The sequence below is a fragment of the Dipodomys ordii genome, unplaced genomic scaffold (genome assembly GCF_000151885.1).
Source record: "Dipodomys ordii isolate 6190 unplaced genomic scaffold, Dord_2.0 Scaffold4, whole genome shotgun sequence".
NCBI classification, from domain to species: Eukaryota; Metazoa; Chordata; class Mammalia; order Rodentia; family Heteromyidae; genus Dipodomys; species Dipodomys ordii.
The window spans coordinates 4,797,552-4,815,270 of record NW_012267220.1 but is presented as its reverse complement, the minus strand read 5'-3'; the positions used below and the strand labels follow the sequence as shown (position 1 = coordinate 4,815,270).

Below are 17,719 nucleotides of genomic sequence, written 5' to 3'. Positions count from 1 at the left end.
TGTTCATTCCTAATTTTGCATGGAAGACTCTTGAAATGTTAGTAAGTACATTTTGTGTTTTATATATTTTCTTTAAGAGCTTACTTTAGCTTTATTGTATTTGTTATAAGTGCTTATAAAATTCCTCCAACCAGGATGATCACACAGTGCATCTTCCATAATTTCCCAAATCATGTGAAGGACAATCTTGAGCAGACTTTCTTGCCGTGGGGAATTGATGATTCACTTTTAAATAAATCCTATTTCAACACAATTTTTTCCTTATTGTTCCATCATGTTCAATTTAATTAATAAATGAATAACAAATCCAAATCCAGGATCATATGTATCAGAAATAGATTTTATGACATGAAATAATTTGAAAGAGAGAAGAAAAATATAATTGTGTAGTTTCATTACTGTGCTAATAGCAGCAAACATCTGACAGAAAATGTTTATTTTGGTGTGTCTATAAAGAAGAGTTCAGATCCTCCAGATTTTTCCTTCTCCTTATTTTAATAATCCTCCACATCACCAGCACAGATGGCAAGCAGTGCTTTCTCATAATGCCCTGAGGCAAAATTCTGAAAAAAGAGACCACAATACACTCAAAATCTCATAGTGTTTCTAGAAAATAATCCTAATTCTTCTGAATTGCAGTATAGAAAATTCATGAACCCTTAGCTTTTCTTGAATTATTTTTCTACTTTAAATCTAAAGATCTAAGAATTATTCTAAATGAAAGTCATTGAAACAAATATATCATGGTTATTATAATCATTATTAAGCAGTTTATGTATAGTTGATGCAGCTCTAATGTATATAAATAACTTGCATTAAAATGGAATCTCTTTAATTTATAAAGAGGTACCTTATTATGATGTTATCTATGTTGTAATTTATATTTATATTATATAATAAGTTATATAATATAAACATATAGTATAAATATATAATATACAATATATAACATATTTATGTATTCTATCATATATGTTATGTTATATATTATATAGCATAATATAAAAAATAATATATAAATATCTACTATATAATATATAAGCATTTATTTGTTTTATTATTTTATTTATGATTCATATATTTATATGACAAACTAATGATATAATAATTATAATTATATAAAATACAGTCTATATTATATAATATCAATTGTATCTAATAAGTAACATATTTGTATTATATTTATATTATTTATTTTATAATTTATTATTATTATAATTATTTAAAATCAATGTGGAGTTTCAAAAGTAAATTGACAATATGTCTTCCAATTACTAGTTGATGTTACTTGGTTATGACTGTACAAGAGGAGAGTTGGACTGGTATATGAATCCTTTTTACATATTTTTCTGGTCCAGGTCATCCGTAACTCTTGAAGCGCAATGATAGGGATTACTATTTGGCCTAAGTGCACTAATGATTTTGCTTACACCAGAGAGCTAGAGTTGCATCATTGAGGTAGCAGTGCTTCCTAGATTGCACCTATTGATACATGAAATGTTACCTGAGTTATTAAAGTAGATCAACCTTATTGAAATATTTTACATTCTAGATTCTCACATGTGAGCATTACGATTAAAAATCCTATGCCCGTTTCATGAAGCATAGAACGTGAGTTAAATCACACACAGACTTACTTTGATATCATGAAACAGTGATTTTCCATATCTCTCTTTGTATCTCTTCCTTATGGTCAGCAGGTCTATTTCACTTCTGGCAATTAGAATCCTGATTACAGTTTTATTATGGAAACCAAAATCCTAAAAGAGACAGAAAAACAAGAAAGTCAGAACTAAACCCTCAAGTCAGTCTGTCCCAAAATGCAGTGACCTCCTTTTTCTCATCATAGAGATCTGCCCTTCTACCTGCCAGGCTCAGTGTGACATCACTGTGTATGAAGCTCTCAGGTCAGATGGGGAGAGTCACCTGTGACACCTGTAACCCCCCCCCCCCCACCTCATGGTGCTCACACTGAATCGTTTTCTTCAGTTACAGCCTCCATTCTGACCCTCATCATTTCTCCCTGACTCGGCAGTGATCTCTCTTTTCTCTACACTCCTCAGTCTTCATACTGTCTCTTTCATCACAAATCTGATCCTAGGTAAACATTCTTCCCTGTGGAACAAATACTGAATGGAGACAAACACTACATACATCTATGACAATGATCACATTTCCATTTTGCAGGCTCACTATGGAAAAATGGTGAAAAATCAATATTCCAAACAGTTGTTGATTCAAGTTCAAATATTGTAACATACAGAAGTCAGTAAGGGTGTATGTATGTCATTCAAAAATGTCTGTGTCAGGTGTTCATTGCTTTGCAAATGGAATCCTGGTGACATCTGGTGGCCAGCAAGTATAATCTAGTTTTTGATGTCTGAATATTTTAGAATCAAAGCACTTTTGAATAATTTGAGGTGATGAACAAATGAATGATCTAACCAAGCTTTCTGTTTTGAACTGTAGATCATTTAAAGTGCCTTGGATGAAAGGCTTAAGGGGAAGTGAAAAGAACTTGGATGAATATTTCATAGTCAAAGGCCTTATACATAAAAATTGTGATGACTTTGATTGAATATTACTGTGACTGAGTATTTAACTCTCTACTTTCCTCCAAATAAGTTGTGAATACATGAACTTTCCCTCTTCCTGCTTAACACACACATAATAAGGATAAATTTTATTTGTCCTTGGGATAAGTAGCCTTGAGTTTGTTCATAGCTGGAATTATGATTGCTTTTTCAGGGTCTTTCACAAGCAAATAGTTGTATTCTGTCATGGAAGTTGGTTCTTTGAGGAAAGAAGTTGTTGAAATTATCTGATGGCAGTATCTGATATGCTATTTCAAATAAATTAATGTTTAATCAAACCAATCTTTGCTCCTTGAAAATAGAATTAAAGAAAAGACTATGAAATATGGATCATTCTCCTGAGTTCTGTGATTTTATAGCTTATTATACATAAATAAAGACACTCCATGTACACACAACATATGATCAAATATATTTTTATGCTAGCATATTTTCCCAGCATGCAGGTATTTAATTTCAAGAGATTGGCCTGTACAATTTACTAGGAGTACTGAATATACATGTATAAAACATCAAAATGTTTTTAATGTTTTATATAATTCATATGCTATAATAAATTAAAAATAACTTTGAAGATAAAACTCATTGAATACTACATTAATGGAACTATTTGACCATTTTAGTTTTTCTTCATTTTTCAAGGTTATGGCATATGTATACTGACCTACAGAAACCTTTCATTTTTCTACTATGTTCATGTACATCATGGGTAAGGTGTGCCTTATATAATGCAGTTAAGTAGTTGTTCTCATAGAAATAATTCCTTCAGAAACCATGTAACTGAAGATCACAGTGAAGCATGAGAAATGTTTCCATTCAATTGCAAAAATGGCTTTAGAGTTTACTGTTTTCCAGTATCTCAAAAAGTAACACTTTGAATTGCTTTGCATTTTCGACCTTGAAAAGTGTGGCAGGATTTGTTTGTTTTAATGAGACTTTCTTCTGCTCCGTGGCATGTGCTTGTCCTTGGTTTAGCATGATGCTTTGAAAATAATACAAAAGTATTTGATTGATCAGTATCTGTAAGTATTGAGAAGTGTGTGAAAGATAGATACCCCAAAGAAATATACACCTTAAGTACATAAATTTGATGCAAAATCCAATGGCTATTTTTATTTGATGAATCATAAGTCTGGTGTTTAATACTGTTTATCTGCTTGGATTTGTTTTCTTTGAAAAGCATGTATGTTCATAAAAGTTAAGAAATTAGAATCAATATTGAAATGATAGAAGTAAAATTGGTCCTTGGAAAAAATTTTAAGTGATGTGGGTCTTACTTACGTGAATTGCACTATGTAATCTATAAGCAAAGTAGGCTGGTTTGTCTCGGACGCAGAGAACTAGGAAAGACCATAGAGAAGACAACTGAGTGACAAGACACAATTTCTCGAGATTTTGAGAAACAAACACAACACTTCTTTGACTCTAATACCACCTTTCCATTGTATTATAAATTCAACACTTAGAATAATAGCTACACGGTACTCTGCTGGAAAATATAAAGCACCATTAATAATGATTCTCTTATATTTTCATTTCATCCATCCCTACCTCTTAGAACTCTTAGCTCCTCCAGTTAGCCTGGTGGAGGCAAATTTATTTCTTCAACTGAAAATTTAACAGTGCTTCAAGGAGACCTGGGTCATCATGGATGATTAGTTTTTATTATTGAGGGATTTAGGTAACATAGACCTGCACTTCATCCTTCGGAATGCTTTGCATTCATATGAATTCTAGCTGGTTATTCTCAGCACAGTTCATCCTTAAGAGTCTCAGGTCCTTAATAGATTTGCTAGTAGACCCAAAATATTTTAAAGAGAAATTATAATGATCATGGCAAGTCTTAGGCCAGCTTTAGATGTCATCGATGCAAACCTGCTATGGCTTTGAATAGCCTTGAACCTGCTCAAAAATTGTCCTCAATGATTATAGATCTTTGGTAGTTCTTACTTGGATAACTAAAGAGATTCCTAAATGAATTAGTAATGTAGCAGAGACTATAACTTCAAGCCAAAATGAAGTCATCATCAATAATCTCAAGGAACTTTTTAAATTTACGAGACCATAAATTCAGCTTTCTCATATGTTTTTAATTACAAAGAAAAGTAGGCCCTGTAGAAAAATACAAAGACATCAATCTTTATATTTTGTGTACTGTTTTAAGGGTTTCGTGGAAACCATCAAAATATATTTATATATTTATGGAACTGCCGATCAAAACTCCTTTACTAGATAACTAGATTTGCTATTTCTAAACTCCCATGCCCATGTATGTTTGTGAATAGAAAATCACAATATTCACTTATTTAACAAGTATCTTTCTAGGTGATTGCTGTTAAGTACCAACTATAGGAATATTTCAGTAGGAATATTTCAGTAGGACTCTTCATAATATCTGCAAGGTGTGCTGGAAATCATAGCACAAAGTAAAGCCCATGTGGTTTCCAGTAATGTTTATGAATGATTACCAGCTCTTTTCCCTCTACAGGAATGTGTTAGGAAGGAGAGGAGGTATGCCTGTTTCAGAATAGCCTGCCAAATCACTAATAAATAACAGCATGGTAAATCTCTTTTGTATAGTGGGATTTATTCCGAAAGGTAAGTTTATTAGAGATAGTAACAAAAACAAGGAGCCTAAGCCAACAATCCCTTTGCTTCTTAAAGACAAGAAAGACATCATAGTGCCCCCTTGCTAGCATTTATCCAAGAATGAAGTCAGCGAATGAATGTCGAAGAACAACCTTGTGTGAGAACTTTAGTTCTCGATAGATGGCATCTGAAAATTCTGTGTATCCTAGCATAAAAAATGAGCCAGTTTTTAAGGAGTTATGAAGAGAAGAAGAGCAGGAGAATATGTATATATATATATATATGTATATGTATACATATATATATATATATATCCTACACAGTTAATAAAAGTGAGGAAGGGTCAGGGAGGGAGGCGTGGATGAGAATATTGAAAGAGGTGACATGGATTAAGGCTCATTGTATTCATAAACCACTTTGTTGACTGCCAACTCCTTTGAACAACTATTTAAAGATAATAAAAAGATTAAAAAATCATTAGTTGTCAGTTTGGTGCTTTGTATCACTCGCTGACAGACTTTCCTTGTAAAGAGCTTACAGCACTCTTATATGATGGTGTTCAGGGAAAAATGACTCAATAAAGCATTTATTCATTTACCTGTAATGCACACGAAACCAGTTAGCATTCATTGTGAAATAAAAGGTTACGGTATAGCCTATAAATTACAACTTACCAATTGCCACTAGCAGTTCTTGAAAGTATCCATCATAACAATCATTAATGGCATCTACTAAGTCTTGCCCAGAGATATTTTGAAATTCCTGGAAAACTTCAACACATGATACATTTAAAAGGAATTTTTTTTTACGAATGTAATTATTTAAAACATAAGTATCGATTAGCTTACCATACTCAGTAGAGATAAAAAAGTTATCTTTCAAATAACTGAAAATACTATTATCAGTTGTGTGATCATCTATCCTTCTAAACAAATACAATTTAAGTAGAGTTGGAATAAATTTGGACTCAAAGACTTGCTTTTGCTCTTCTGCCAGGGAACAATGTCTACCCTTAGTGGGGCTCAGTCATTTACTGCTGACTTAAATTGAGAAGAAAAGAATGGCTAGTCAGTATTTGTGCATCTTTTGTTTAGGATACACACACACACACACACACACAACTTAGAAAAACAACACATTTTCTACTGATGTTTAAATATGAAAGTCAAGTGTAAGAAAATCCTCCTAGTGATAATAAACATAACAGACATAAAAATCTGTAAAGAATAGAGTTTGACAGCTGAGAATTATGCTTCTTTATTTCAGGAACTTATTTGTCTGGTTTTCTCCTAGGAAGGCTTTAGTTTTCACCCATTTTTGCAGCAAATGAGAGACAATGAGGCACCTCATTATTATTTTATACTTATCATCTGGAATTGACATGTAAGTATAATCTCATATGTAAGTAACCTTTATATGGGTATAGAAGCAGGATTGGAACCAGGGAGGCCATTTAAAACAAATTTTGTTTGGTGGGGGGTAGAGAAGGGAGAAGGTGCTTGCTCTGTAATGTAGGTTGGCTTTCAATTGAGTTTTTCCAGTCTCAGCTTCTCCAGTGTTGGGAATCACAGAGGTGTATTACTGTGCCTGACCTTAAAATAATGTTACCGACTTCTCTCACATAAAAAGCTTTTTCAAAAGAAAAGGGGGAAAGAGAGGTGCACGTATTTCAAGAAAGTTAAACAAAGGAGTTCACCTCTGAGGCCAGTATGGCAGAATTAAAGGGCAACGGTCACCATGGCTTTGATTCATTGTGGGTTGAGTGACTACATGCCCTCATCACTTTTCAAGACAACCTATAACTCACAGAGTAGGAAGTAGTATGGTGTCTCACAAACAGTGATCATTGTTATTTAAAGAGTCAGTGTTTGAAGATACTAGAATTCAATTACTGGAAAAACAATAAACTTATGAGGACCTCCGCCCCTCCCCTTAGTTCTATCATTTGATGTGTTTTTATGAACATGTTACACTAAATGTCTTCGTGATAACTGATTTATTTTGATGTAACATTTCTTCCTTTGCTTTCTAACCCACCTGTAACGTTTTGTTATCTAATTGGTTAAGTGGCCACAAAGCAGTTGAATCCCTAATTACCTAGCCACAGCTGCTGATAGCTCTTGTTGCACAGGATCATCTGTAGCATGGTTTTGTGCTCCCCTGTCTTCTGCTGGCAGGCTTCCCACAGGACCTGGAATACCACACAGTCATGAAGCAGCATCAGAATCAGCTCAAAGCAATCTAACAAAGGTCCTGATAATCAGGCACAGAGCTGATTCTGGTTACCATTGCATCCTGAGAAGCCATTGCAGGGTTTGTGTATCCTTCCTCCCTGGTTCCCTGAAAAAATAAGCAGAATATTCCTTTGAAATGTTCTTAATTGATACTACCCCACTAGGATTTTTGGGATAACTATTCCGGAACCACCACACACTGGTTATTCCTGAGAAAATTCTGTCTGTATTTGGAATAAGAGTATTTCTTGATTAAATCAGGAAATACTAATAATAGGTTTTAAAAGGTGGGAGTTGATATAATTATTTTTTCTTGCAACAGTGACAAACTTCGGAAAATTCAAGGTACTTTCTATTTTTCCAGTTCTCTGTGCAGTATCTTCTTTTCCATCAAACTGAAACCCACATTCAAAATAGCTTTTCCCCCAAAATTAATGCTCTCTAGAAATACCCTTAAATATACATACCCAGAGGTGTGATTTACTTATCTCTTACCCTTTTCCCACCAAGGTTATAATCAAGATTAATTATTATAGGAAAGTTTTTCTTTAAATTATGATGAGGGAGTGGTTACCAAGGCTTCTTCCACACTATATCTTTTTTAAGACTCTGCAAATGGCCACATTGCTGTGAATTCAATGACATAACTAGTCTAGACAGGGGACCATCCCTTAAACTTTCTTATGTTTATTTCAGTCACTAAGTAGCATGGACAGAATCTCCAATTCTTTTTCTGTCCCAGATTGAGAAATTGGCTCTTGGACAACTTCATCTCTGTGTCCATTTACCTACTGTAGGAGTACATTTCTTTTGCTTGTTCAGGTGGCACCAATTGGCCTCCTTGTTATTGCTAATTCCTGTTGTGTACTTTCTTGCCTTAGACTTGTTTCCAACTTTATACATTGCCTGAAACACTGAATCCTATATATTGATTGGTTGGCTCACTCTTTTATTTGTGTCTTTTCTCAAAACTCATCTTTACAGTGAAAACTATTCTAGACAATCTATATAATCTTACAACCCACCACTCTGCCCAGTCCTCACATACCTGTCTCTGAGTACCCTGCTTTGCCATATTTTATCATCTTCAAAATTCTATATTATGTGCTTATTTACTAGATTTCAGATTAAAAGTCCACACTAACCTTGATACGAGTTGGATAAGGTCTGGGATATTTGTCCCTTTTGTTTAATGATCATTTTCAATTGTTTAAAGCCATGCTTGGAATATTGTAAGTGTTCACGAAATGCTCTTTGGAAAAGTAAAGAATTAACTTCAAAGATCGATGAACAGATGTGGAAGACTTCTGGGGGGCTTTGCCGGTTTTAGTGATCTTCAGTCTGACTATGTAGCTAAGGTAATGAATGCTATCCTTGCAAAGTTTGTGAGAAACAGTTGAGCTTTCATAACTAATAAAAAGGAAAACTAATAATAATAATAACAATAAGTTTCTTATTATAATTTATGTAGAAGTTTCTTACTATAAGTTTCTCTTATAATTGAGAATTATTATTTAAAAAGATAATGCTCTTGGAGTTCAGCCTGAAACAAAGTCCCTCTGATGGCTCTCCTTGGCAGAGAATTGCCAGGAGTGTTTTAAGCAGATGGTGGATTAAAAGAATGTCAACTTCTTCCAGGAAAACAGAGTCAAGCTTGCGTTTTATGTAAGGAGCCTGAGTTAGCAGCCTGGTGGGTTTACTTGGTATCAAACCAGAGAAATGACACCAATCGATATGGCATCCAAGTAAGGATATGATACAAATGTGACTGGAATAAATGAATGGAAGTAAAATTCGTCAGAAAATAGTTGAGTCAATACATTGGGAAGGGGTGATTACAAAGATGATACCCCTAGCATCCCAAAGACCTCACCCTATGCGTTTGAGAAACTATCCTCCAGGGAATACTGAAGGCCAGGCCGAGGAACCAGCTACCACCTGGGCAGCTTCCATTCTTTCTCTTTGAGGAAACATTTATCATCTCCAGTGTAATTTATCCACATTGATTAATTAATCTCCGAGTGCCTAATTTTTCATTATCTGACAGATAATTAGACCCTCCACAAATCTAGTGTGGTGAAAGCTCACAGGAAATGCTGTGAGCCAGTTTAATGACTGGCATTCGTTTTCAAGAAAGATGTGTTCCAGCTCAGTTGTTTCCTTATTAGAAATATTTCTGGCAGAAAACCCTGTGTTGATTAAGTGCAAGATCTCTCCTCCTAGAAAATACAATAATGATATTTTTAAATATCTTGCAATTCATGGGTACCTTAAAGCTCCTATGCTCTAATTCCCACAGTCTTTATTAATTCACAGGAGAGATGTGTCTGTATTTTAAGAAGGCTAAAATAATGAAAGCCATTTGACATTCAGAATCTTTTGATTCTGAATGTCAGGATGCACAGGGAAGCAGAAGACATGATTGTAACAACGGAAAGATTAGAGAAAATTTGTACTGGAAAGGAGTGGACAGAAAAGGTTTAGAATGTTAATTTACAAAGCAACATTTTGGGTCTCAAGAAGGTTAAATCTAAGGGCCTACAATTGAATGGCAAACAACCTGGTAGGTCTTTGTACACTCGCCCAAACTGAGCAGCAAAAGTAGAGTCCTCAAGGAGTTAGGAAACCTCAGCATCACTTCCGACAAAGGAGAAGAAGGACCTCTCAGGGTTTGTGAAGAGCAGCCACAGAAACACTTAGCTTAAAACCTCTTGGAGATAGCTGGCACTAGAGTGGTGCAGGAAAGGAAGGAAGGATGCATGATGATTGTTTATCTGTTTTTGTCTGGCTATTCTAGTTCATCAGCCAAGAGTGTGGGGCTCTGCGTCTTACGATTCTCTTTCTTGACTCCTCTCCCAGAGTCTCTATCCTGGGTACCAATCTTTCACTGAATTCCCACCAAAAGCGATTCTGTTTCTGCTTTCTTTCAACATTCTTTTGTGCAACTGTCTAATGAAATTCTTCGTTAATGACTCAGTGGTGTTTTATACTCAGTTATTTAGGAAAGGCTGTAGACGTGGACATACTTATTTCATTTCAGATACATTTCCACACCCATCCAAAAGAAAATCAAACAAACAAAAAATTCCTGCCTTGAAGACATTTTCCTGATTGGTAGTACATGCATATTATCCAACTCTCAGATGGTTGAAGCAGGAGAATCATAAGTTCAAGACCAGCATAGGCCTCATTGTGAGATACTGCCTCAAATAAAAACCATACAAAAAGAAACATTGCTTGCTCTGTGAGCTTCTCTGTTCTCTTTGAGTAGTTAAGAGCTGAACATTGACTCACTTTTGTTTTGTATTCCTGAATGCCTTTGTTAAATAGAGTGACAGGCAGGCATATAAAATTATATATAAAACAAAAGATAATCAGACCTTTTCATAGTATCCTCATCACAATGTTTACATATGAGATGCTTTTAAGGAATGGCAATTGTGTAGCAATAATTATATACCATTTAAGTAAAGCAAATGACAGAATATAATTTTAATTCCAAGGAAGTTCATCATTGGTAATTCCATAGTATAACAGAATTTTTAATACAGAACAGAGAGATCTCATGCCTTCACCAAGAAACCAAGAGTCTATAGGATTCAATTAAATTCTGTCTTTTTGTAAGACCATTAGAGAGGTAGAATCTTATATTTTTCTTTGTTTCTTCATCTCTACAGTGCTTGTAAGAACATTTAAAGAGCTTTTAAGTGATGAATCATATAGTACGTATATAGCTGTGTAAAAAAGTTAGCCGTATGCCCCAAACAAAATCTCATAGATTTAAATGGCTTAACACATGAGAATAATTTATATTTTGAATCAAAAATTACAATTGTAACATCTTAATTTTTAAATTTTCACAGGATAGCTAAATTTTTATGCATATATTTACAATTAGTTAAAGTATGGTAAACCTTACGTTTTAGAAGAGCTGGGTGCACATTCATATTTATCTCCCTATCAAAGATAAGATTCTAGTTGATTTTTTTAATCTGGCTGATGGGTAGTAAATATTACTATGAAAAATAATGAATTATAATATACTCGTCTTCTGTCTTACTTTTTGAAATGTTGTATGCCTATTCTTTTTTTTTTTTTGCCAGTCATGGGGCCTGAACTCTGGACCTGGGTGCTGTCCCTCAGCTCTTCAGCTCAAGGCTAGCGCTCTACCACTGGAGACACAGCGCCACTTCCAGCTTTTTCTGTTTATGTGGTGCTGAGGAATCGAACCCAGAGCCTCATGCTTGCAAGGCATGCACTCTACCGCTGAGCCACCTTCCCAGCCCGTATGCCTATTCTTTTAATAACACAAGAGCAGTATGAATTTTGCAATATCTCACCTGGACCAAGTTCATCAGGGTATCTCTGAAATGTCCCGAGGTCTCAGAATAAATGTCCTCTTGCAGGTTAGAGCTGTATTCTGGACAAGGAAATATCCACATTTAGAGTATGGTTTTATTGTATTTTATTTTTATTAATTTTTTTGGTGCCAGTCCTGGGCCTTGATCTCAGGATCTGAGCACTGTCCCTGAGCTTTTGTGCTCAAGGCTAGTGCTCTAGCACTTGAGTTATTGTTCTGGCTTAAAAAATATTGCTATTATAGAGGTGAGGTACATAGGGATTATACTTAAATAAGTCAGGGAAAGGGTACATTTCTTTTTGGACAATGTTGCCCCTTCCCTCAATCTACTTCTGGCTATTGTGGTGATCAACTGGAGACAAGAGCCTTATGGGCTTTCCTGCCAAGGCTGGCATGAACTATCAGTGACAAGAGTGTGTGTGTGTGTGTTTTTTTATAGATCTATGTACCCTTGTGCTTTGACTAAGTTGATGCCCTTCTCCACGGTAATGAATATAAAGCATAGGCAATACAATCGCCATGTTAAAGTCTTTTTAGTCAACAAACTATCTTCCAAAGGAATCTGTGAGTTAGTTGTAATTTTGTCAAAGGGCTCATTGTCTTAAAAAAAACCCCAAACTTAACTACATTCCAAAATTGAGAAAGAGTATGGACAGTACTTCACAACCTCTAATTTCGCAATTTATATAGTGTGCTGCCCACCTGAGCATTTTCCCCAAGTGCTTCATCTCATTGGGATATTTTAAGAGAAGCATCTTACTTCACCTCCCTTGGAAAAGTCTTGTTTCAGGTCATCGTGTGGATATTGCATAATACACAATGGAATGGGACTTAAGGCATTAACTTTTCTTAGAAAATGAAGACAGTTACCCTTCTTGACTGTGTAAAAACCTAACTTCTTGGGTGGATTGCAGGTATTAGGAGATTTATAGACAGTGAACATTATGTTGCTAGAATTTGTTGAACAATGATCATACTTTGTCTGTATTCCTGGAATCTCCTGGGAAAGAGATAAAATCCCCTTAAATCAAGGTTCTGGCTGCTTTGTTGTCATAGTGAAAACATTTCCTGCATAGCTACTTATAATTACATCCTGGGGGAAAATGCTTGATTTTTCTAGGAAATCATTTGATTTTTTGTTTGCTAATCATTAATTTTACTTAATGAGTTAATTGGTCTTGAGTAAGTCCTATTTTTCTTTTTAAATATTCTTGTTTCTATTACTTTTGTTCTTATGATAGAGACATAATAATTTTATGTATTTATGATGCTTTAAATCATGGGTACATTGTATAATGATCAAATATGAGTAATGAGTATAATGATCATCTTTTGTCATCTTTTAATGGTAAATACATTCACAATCCCCTCTGCCGGGTCTTTTGAGATATGTGAAGTATTACTGTCAACTCTGGTCACATTAATATGAGAACTGACTCCTCTTATCTCAATGTACTATTCAACTAACGTCTCTTCAGCCTTCCTCCCTTCTGCGCCCTTGTCATTAGAAATTACTATTCTAATCCAGTGAGTCATATTTCCAATGTGAGCATGACTTAGAATTCTTCAAAAATACATAAACTGGACTATTCTTCTGTGTTAAAAATACAAGGAACAAATACAAAAAATACTTAGGTATAATATATGCTTATCTCCATATATTCTTACGCAAACAATAGGCTTCTCGCATCTGGTAAATTTCTCCATTTGTCCTGGAAGCTAAAATATCGATAAGGCAATTCTCATCAGTGCCTGCTCCCTGGAAAGACAAAGACAGAGAGACACACAAGCCACTTCTACCTGGAAGGAAAGTTTAACTGAGCTACCATATAGCAACAAAACATTCCTGCTGTCCTCAGAGGTAGCAGAGCAGAAAGGAAGAAGAGAATGTGTTGACTAAGTTTTGGAACCAACCCAGATGCCCCTCAGTAGATAAATGGATCAGGAAAATGTGGCATATATATATATATATATATATGTATATATATATATGTATACGTATGTATATACACCATGGAATTCTATGCCTCCATCAGAAAGAATGACATCACCCTATTTGTTAGGAAATGGAAAGACTTGGAAAAAATTATATTAAGTAGACCAGAGAAACATAGGTCCCATGGTTTCCTTATTTGCAATAACTAGTATATGTCTAGGACAAGCAGAAAAGACCAAAAACTATGTACATATGACCATATAAGATGATGCTAAGTGAAATGAACCCCAAGACAGGGACACAATGGTTTTATCTTTCTTGCTATTGTATTTATAACATACTACATGACTGTTATTTCTTTTTAATGTTCTTCCTCCATGGTATAACCCCTGTTTTCACTATTTGATGTCGGTGCCCTGCATCTTGTATATACATTTTTATAATTTGGGGAGAGGAAGGGAAAGAACAAAATGCCTAAATAAGGATACAGGTTGACCCATTGTACCAATGAGATTAGATATACAAGACACTATGTTGAAAATGAACTTTACAACTTGGGGGTGGGGAGGGAAGGGATGGTAGGGGAAAAACAAAGGAGGTAACAGTGCTCTATAGGAAATGTACTCATTACTCATGTACACTATTTTTTACAATAACATATATAGATGTATATGTATATGGGAATGTATTAAAAAAGACTCAATTTAACTGTGGCTATGCTATGTCCTAATTGTTTGATTCTCCCTGAGGGTAATATTAACAATGGGAAACTCTGTTCTTCAGTTTAGAAGCAAGCAGAATGTTTGACTCCAGGCCTTATAATTGCCCAAGGACTTTTGGGAACCTGTCCCTGTGTTTTCCTAAGTGCGGGCTTTTGTACAATTGCTCTACACTTTTGGACTGAGCACCAACCATATGCATCTGAATGTGTCTACTGTGACGATGATTTTAATGTCAAAACACCTTTTTATGCTTACATTCCAGAAAGCTGCAGGAGTCTTGACCATTTTAGTAAATATTGATATAATATTGATATCAGTAGCATATGATCTTATACATTTGGTCACAATGGCAGAAAGATATTTTGGTAAAAAACTGGAGTTGGCATGCAGCATTAAATAAAGTGATTTGTGGCAATTCGTATGAATGTATACCACAGCTAGCTATGATGATGAACATCTATGTTGGTTTGCTTACTGATTGGATTGGTTGATTGGTTATCTCTTGCTTGTTCTTGCCACACTCTGTTTACAGAGTACAGTAATCTGACCATTAGCATGTGCCATGTTAGAATGACTTCAACAGTTGTACACATGGTCAAGGCCAGCATTTGAAAGGAGTATAAGACTGTTTTCCCCACATACCCAGAAAACAAAGTCTGTAACAAACCTGTAGTCAATTTGTCTCATGGAAATCACTTTTCTGCAAAAAAGTGTAATTCTAACCTATCAGAAGCAAAAATTTGAAGCACAAGCAGTAGTTGTAAAGGATTATCTAAAGGTCATAAAATAAATGCAAATTTGATTTTTATTTTGTCTCTAATTCAGTATCTTAGTTGGATTCAGAATCAAATCCTTCCAGATAACTTTCAAACACAAGATTTAAAAAAATCCCTTTCAATATAAAAATATATACCAAGGATAGGACTCAAATATGAGTAACATTGGGAGCTATTTTGTTTGTTTGTTTAAATCTCACTTGGAGATGGCTTAGTACATCTGATTTTGTACAACCAAAGAATGAGCTAATCTAAGCCACTGAACTCTGGAGATGCATTCTTCCTAACAAGGCTACAATGAAGTAAGGAGACTGTTCTATGCTTCCCCTAGATAATTAACTCTTGATTTCCCCTGATTGTTTCCCTAGATGGTTTGCTTTTCTATTAGGTGTAAGTGTGCTCATCTGGTTTGCTTCGCTCATGTACAACGCTTTTGTTGGGTTTGATTCCACACACGTGGTGCAGTTTTGGCCTATAGAAGCTTTGTGCTAGCTGCATTTGGGTTGCTGGTCTTTGAGATGAGAGTCCAGGTGGCTTCTCTGTTTCTCACAACTGAGTTTCCTTACAGCACCTCACTGGGCCACTTCATTTTCCCAGGTATATAGTGATGTAAGTCATCTTTCTTATCTTCCCCAGCCATACAAATAAGAAGCATCCAAAGACAGACTTCTCCCTATTGGCTTAGCAGTGTGTGCAGGTGACAGGTGTTTTGGGTTAGATCACTACCTTCATGGCATGCCAGAGTTCGTGAGCATCGTAAGATGGGGGTGGGTACATGAGGCCCACCATAACTTCTTTGAAGTGAGAAGAAAGTTGCTCTTTCAGATCCCCAATCAGGTCCTGTGGGAAGGAAAAATGGAACATCCTTTCTCAGTTAATGAGTTTACGAAAGAAATGAGGTAATTGCAGGCAGCCTCTCCCTTTTCAGTGTCTGATTTTGATTCTACCCTTGGATTCCACCAGTAAATGAAGTTGAGGGTTTGAAAAGACTGATTTGCTCACGTCTATGCATGACAGCACACAGACACGGTCAGATCCACACAGAAGAATTTTGGTCTAAATACTTCAAAGCTGAAATTTGAGAAACGTTAGTTAAAGGTTCTTGGTTTTCTTGGACAGAATCCCTAAAGGATCAATCCTTATACATTTTATTTTTTTTTTTTATCATTTTATTTTATTTCTGGGTGAGTCCTCTTTCAGCAGTGTCCTTGGTAATACCTTGGTCAAACTTATTATGCACATTGATTAAATAATCTTAGACATTTCTCTGAGGAAGTTGTCACATTATTTAGAATAGGAAAATTAAATACTTAAAGAGTAAAACAAACATTTAGTTCTCAGAATACAGGTATGAAACTGGTACTTTCACTTTTTTGCATTTTACTTTTCTAGTACAAAAGAATTGAAGAAAAAATAGGCCAAATTCTTTTTCTGTAGTATAACCAAGACAACTGATAGATGCTTAAACTTTGTTGTCTCTTGCTAAAATATAGACAGAATGCCTAGTTCTACTGAAATGTGCTGTGCTTCCAAGGTGATTCAATAATAGAAATTCAAGCAAAAGATACAAAAATGGATAATAACCTCTCCTGGGAGAAAAAAAGTCATAATTTAATTCAATGTTTAAAAGGCTGAAAAGATATGAAAATAAACAGTGTTCAGGACAATGGAAATGTGGTTCAAGTGCCAGCTATGAGCAGAAATAATAGAGCAAGACTAAAAGAGCATATGGCATTGACTCAAGCCCCAGGACCATCACACACACACACACACACACACACACACACACACACACAGAGTTAACAGTTCAAAGGCAGAGAAGACATGGCTAGAACAGAACATACATGTAAAATTCTCATGCCACCTTTATGTAAATATCAACTTGATTTGAAATCTAAGTGCTTTAGGGCAATTTCAGATGTCAGTCCGGTAGGTCAACCTCCCCTTCAAGTGCAGAGAAGAAAGGCCCTGATAATGGAAAACATAGAAGATTGATGACTGTAACTAGAAACACTTAGCAAGTGCTCATTTGCCTCTGCCGGAGGTATAACAACGATTACCTCATTGCCTTAGTCTTATGAATTAGGAGCTGTGATCTTCATATTATATAAATGAGAAGCATGGCAATAGTCAAGTTATATAACTTGACAAGAAGTTACAGAACTCAACAAGAGAGTGGACGGTTCTGCATTTGAAATCAAGCATTCTCACTCCACCCCCTGCCCCCATCTTTTGGAAGCTGCTCCTGAGACGAGTGATGAATGAAGCAGACAGGTTGTGAATATGACATTTCTAGACACTTCAATCTGGCGACCTTGCATTAAATATTTAGATGCAAATGGATCAACTCAATATGCCTTTATCATGAGAGGAGACTGGAACTTGGCAGATGATGGAAAACAAAACACTAGAATTATCACCTGTCCTGGGACATTTTCACTGAAACTAAAGTTATTACTTGCCATCAGTCTTTGAATTTTGCTGTGCTATATTTTGATGATTGTATTA

General features: G+C 35.3%; 1 protein-coding gene across 1 annotated transcript in view; it reads right to left on the bottom strand.

Annotated features, from left to right (window-relative positions):
• Positions 1 to 494: 494 nt before the first annotated feature.
• Anxa10 (annexin A10) overlaps positions 495 to 17,719 on the bottom strand; it is a 37,760-nt gene continuing 20,535 nt past the window's right edge. Inside the window, exons 3-11 of the mRNA XM_013025198.1 lie at positions 15,938 to 16,051; positions 13,446 to 13,536; positions 11,758 to 11,837; positions 7,470 to 7,523; positions 7,281 to 7,374; positions 5,858 to 5,953; positions 3,876 to 3,934; positions 1,638 to 1,760; positions 495 to 563 (exon numbers count right to left, since the gene is read on the bottom strand). Of these exons, the coding sequence (XP_012880652.1) occupies positions 495 to 563; positions 1,638 to 1,760; positions 3,876 to 3,934; positions 5,858 to 5,953; positions 7,281 to 7,374; positions 7,470 to 7,523; positions 11,758 to 11,837; positions 13,446 to 13,536; positions 15,938 to 16,051 (780 nt within the window). The remainder of the gene's footprint in view (positions 564 to 1,637; positions 1,761 to 3,875; positions 3,935 to 5,857; positions 5,954 to 7,280; positions 7,375 to 7,469; positions 7,524 to 11,757; positions 11,838 to 13,445; positions 13,537 to 15,937; positions 16,052 to 17,719) is intronic.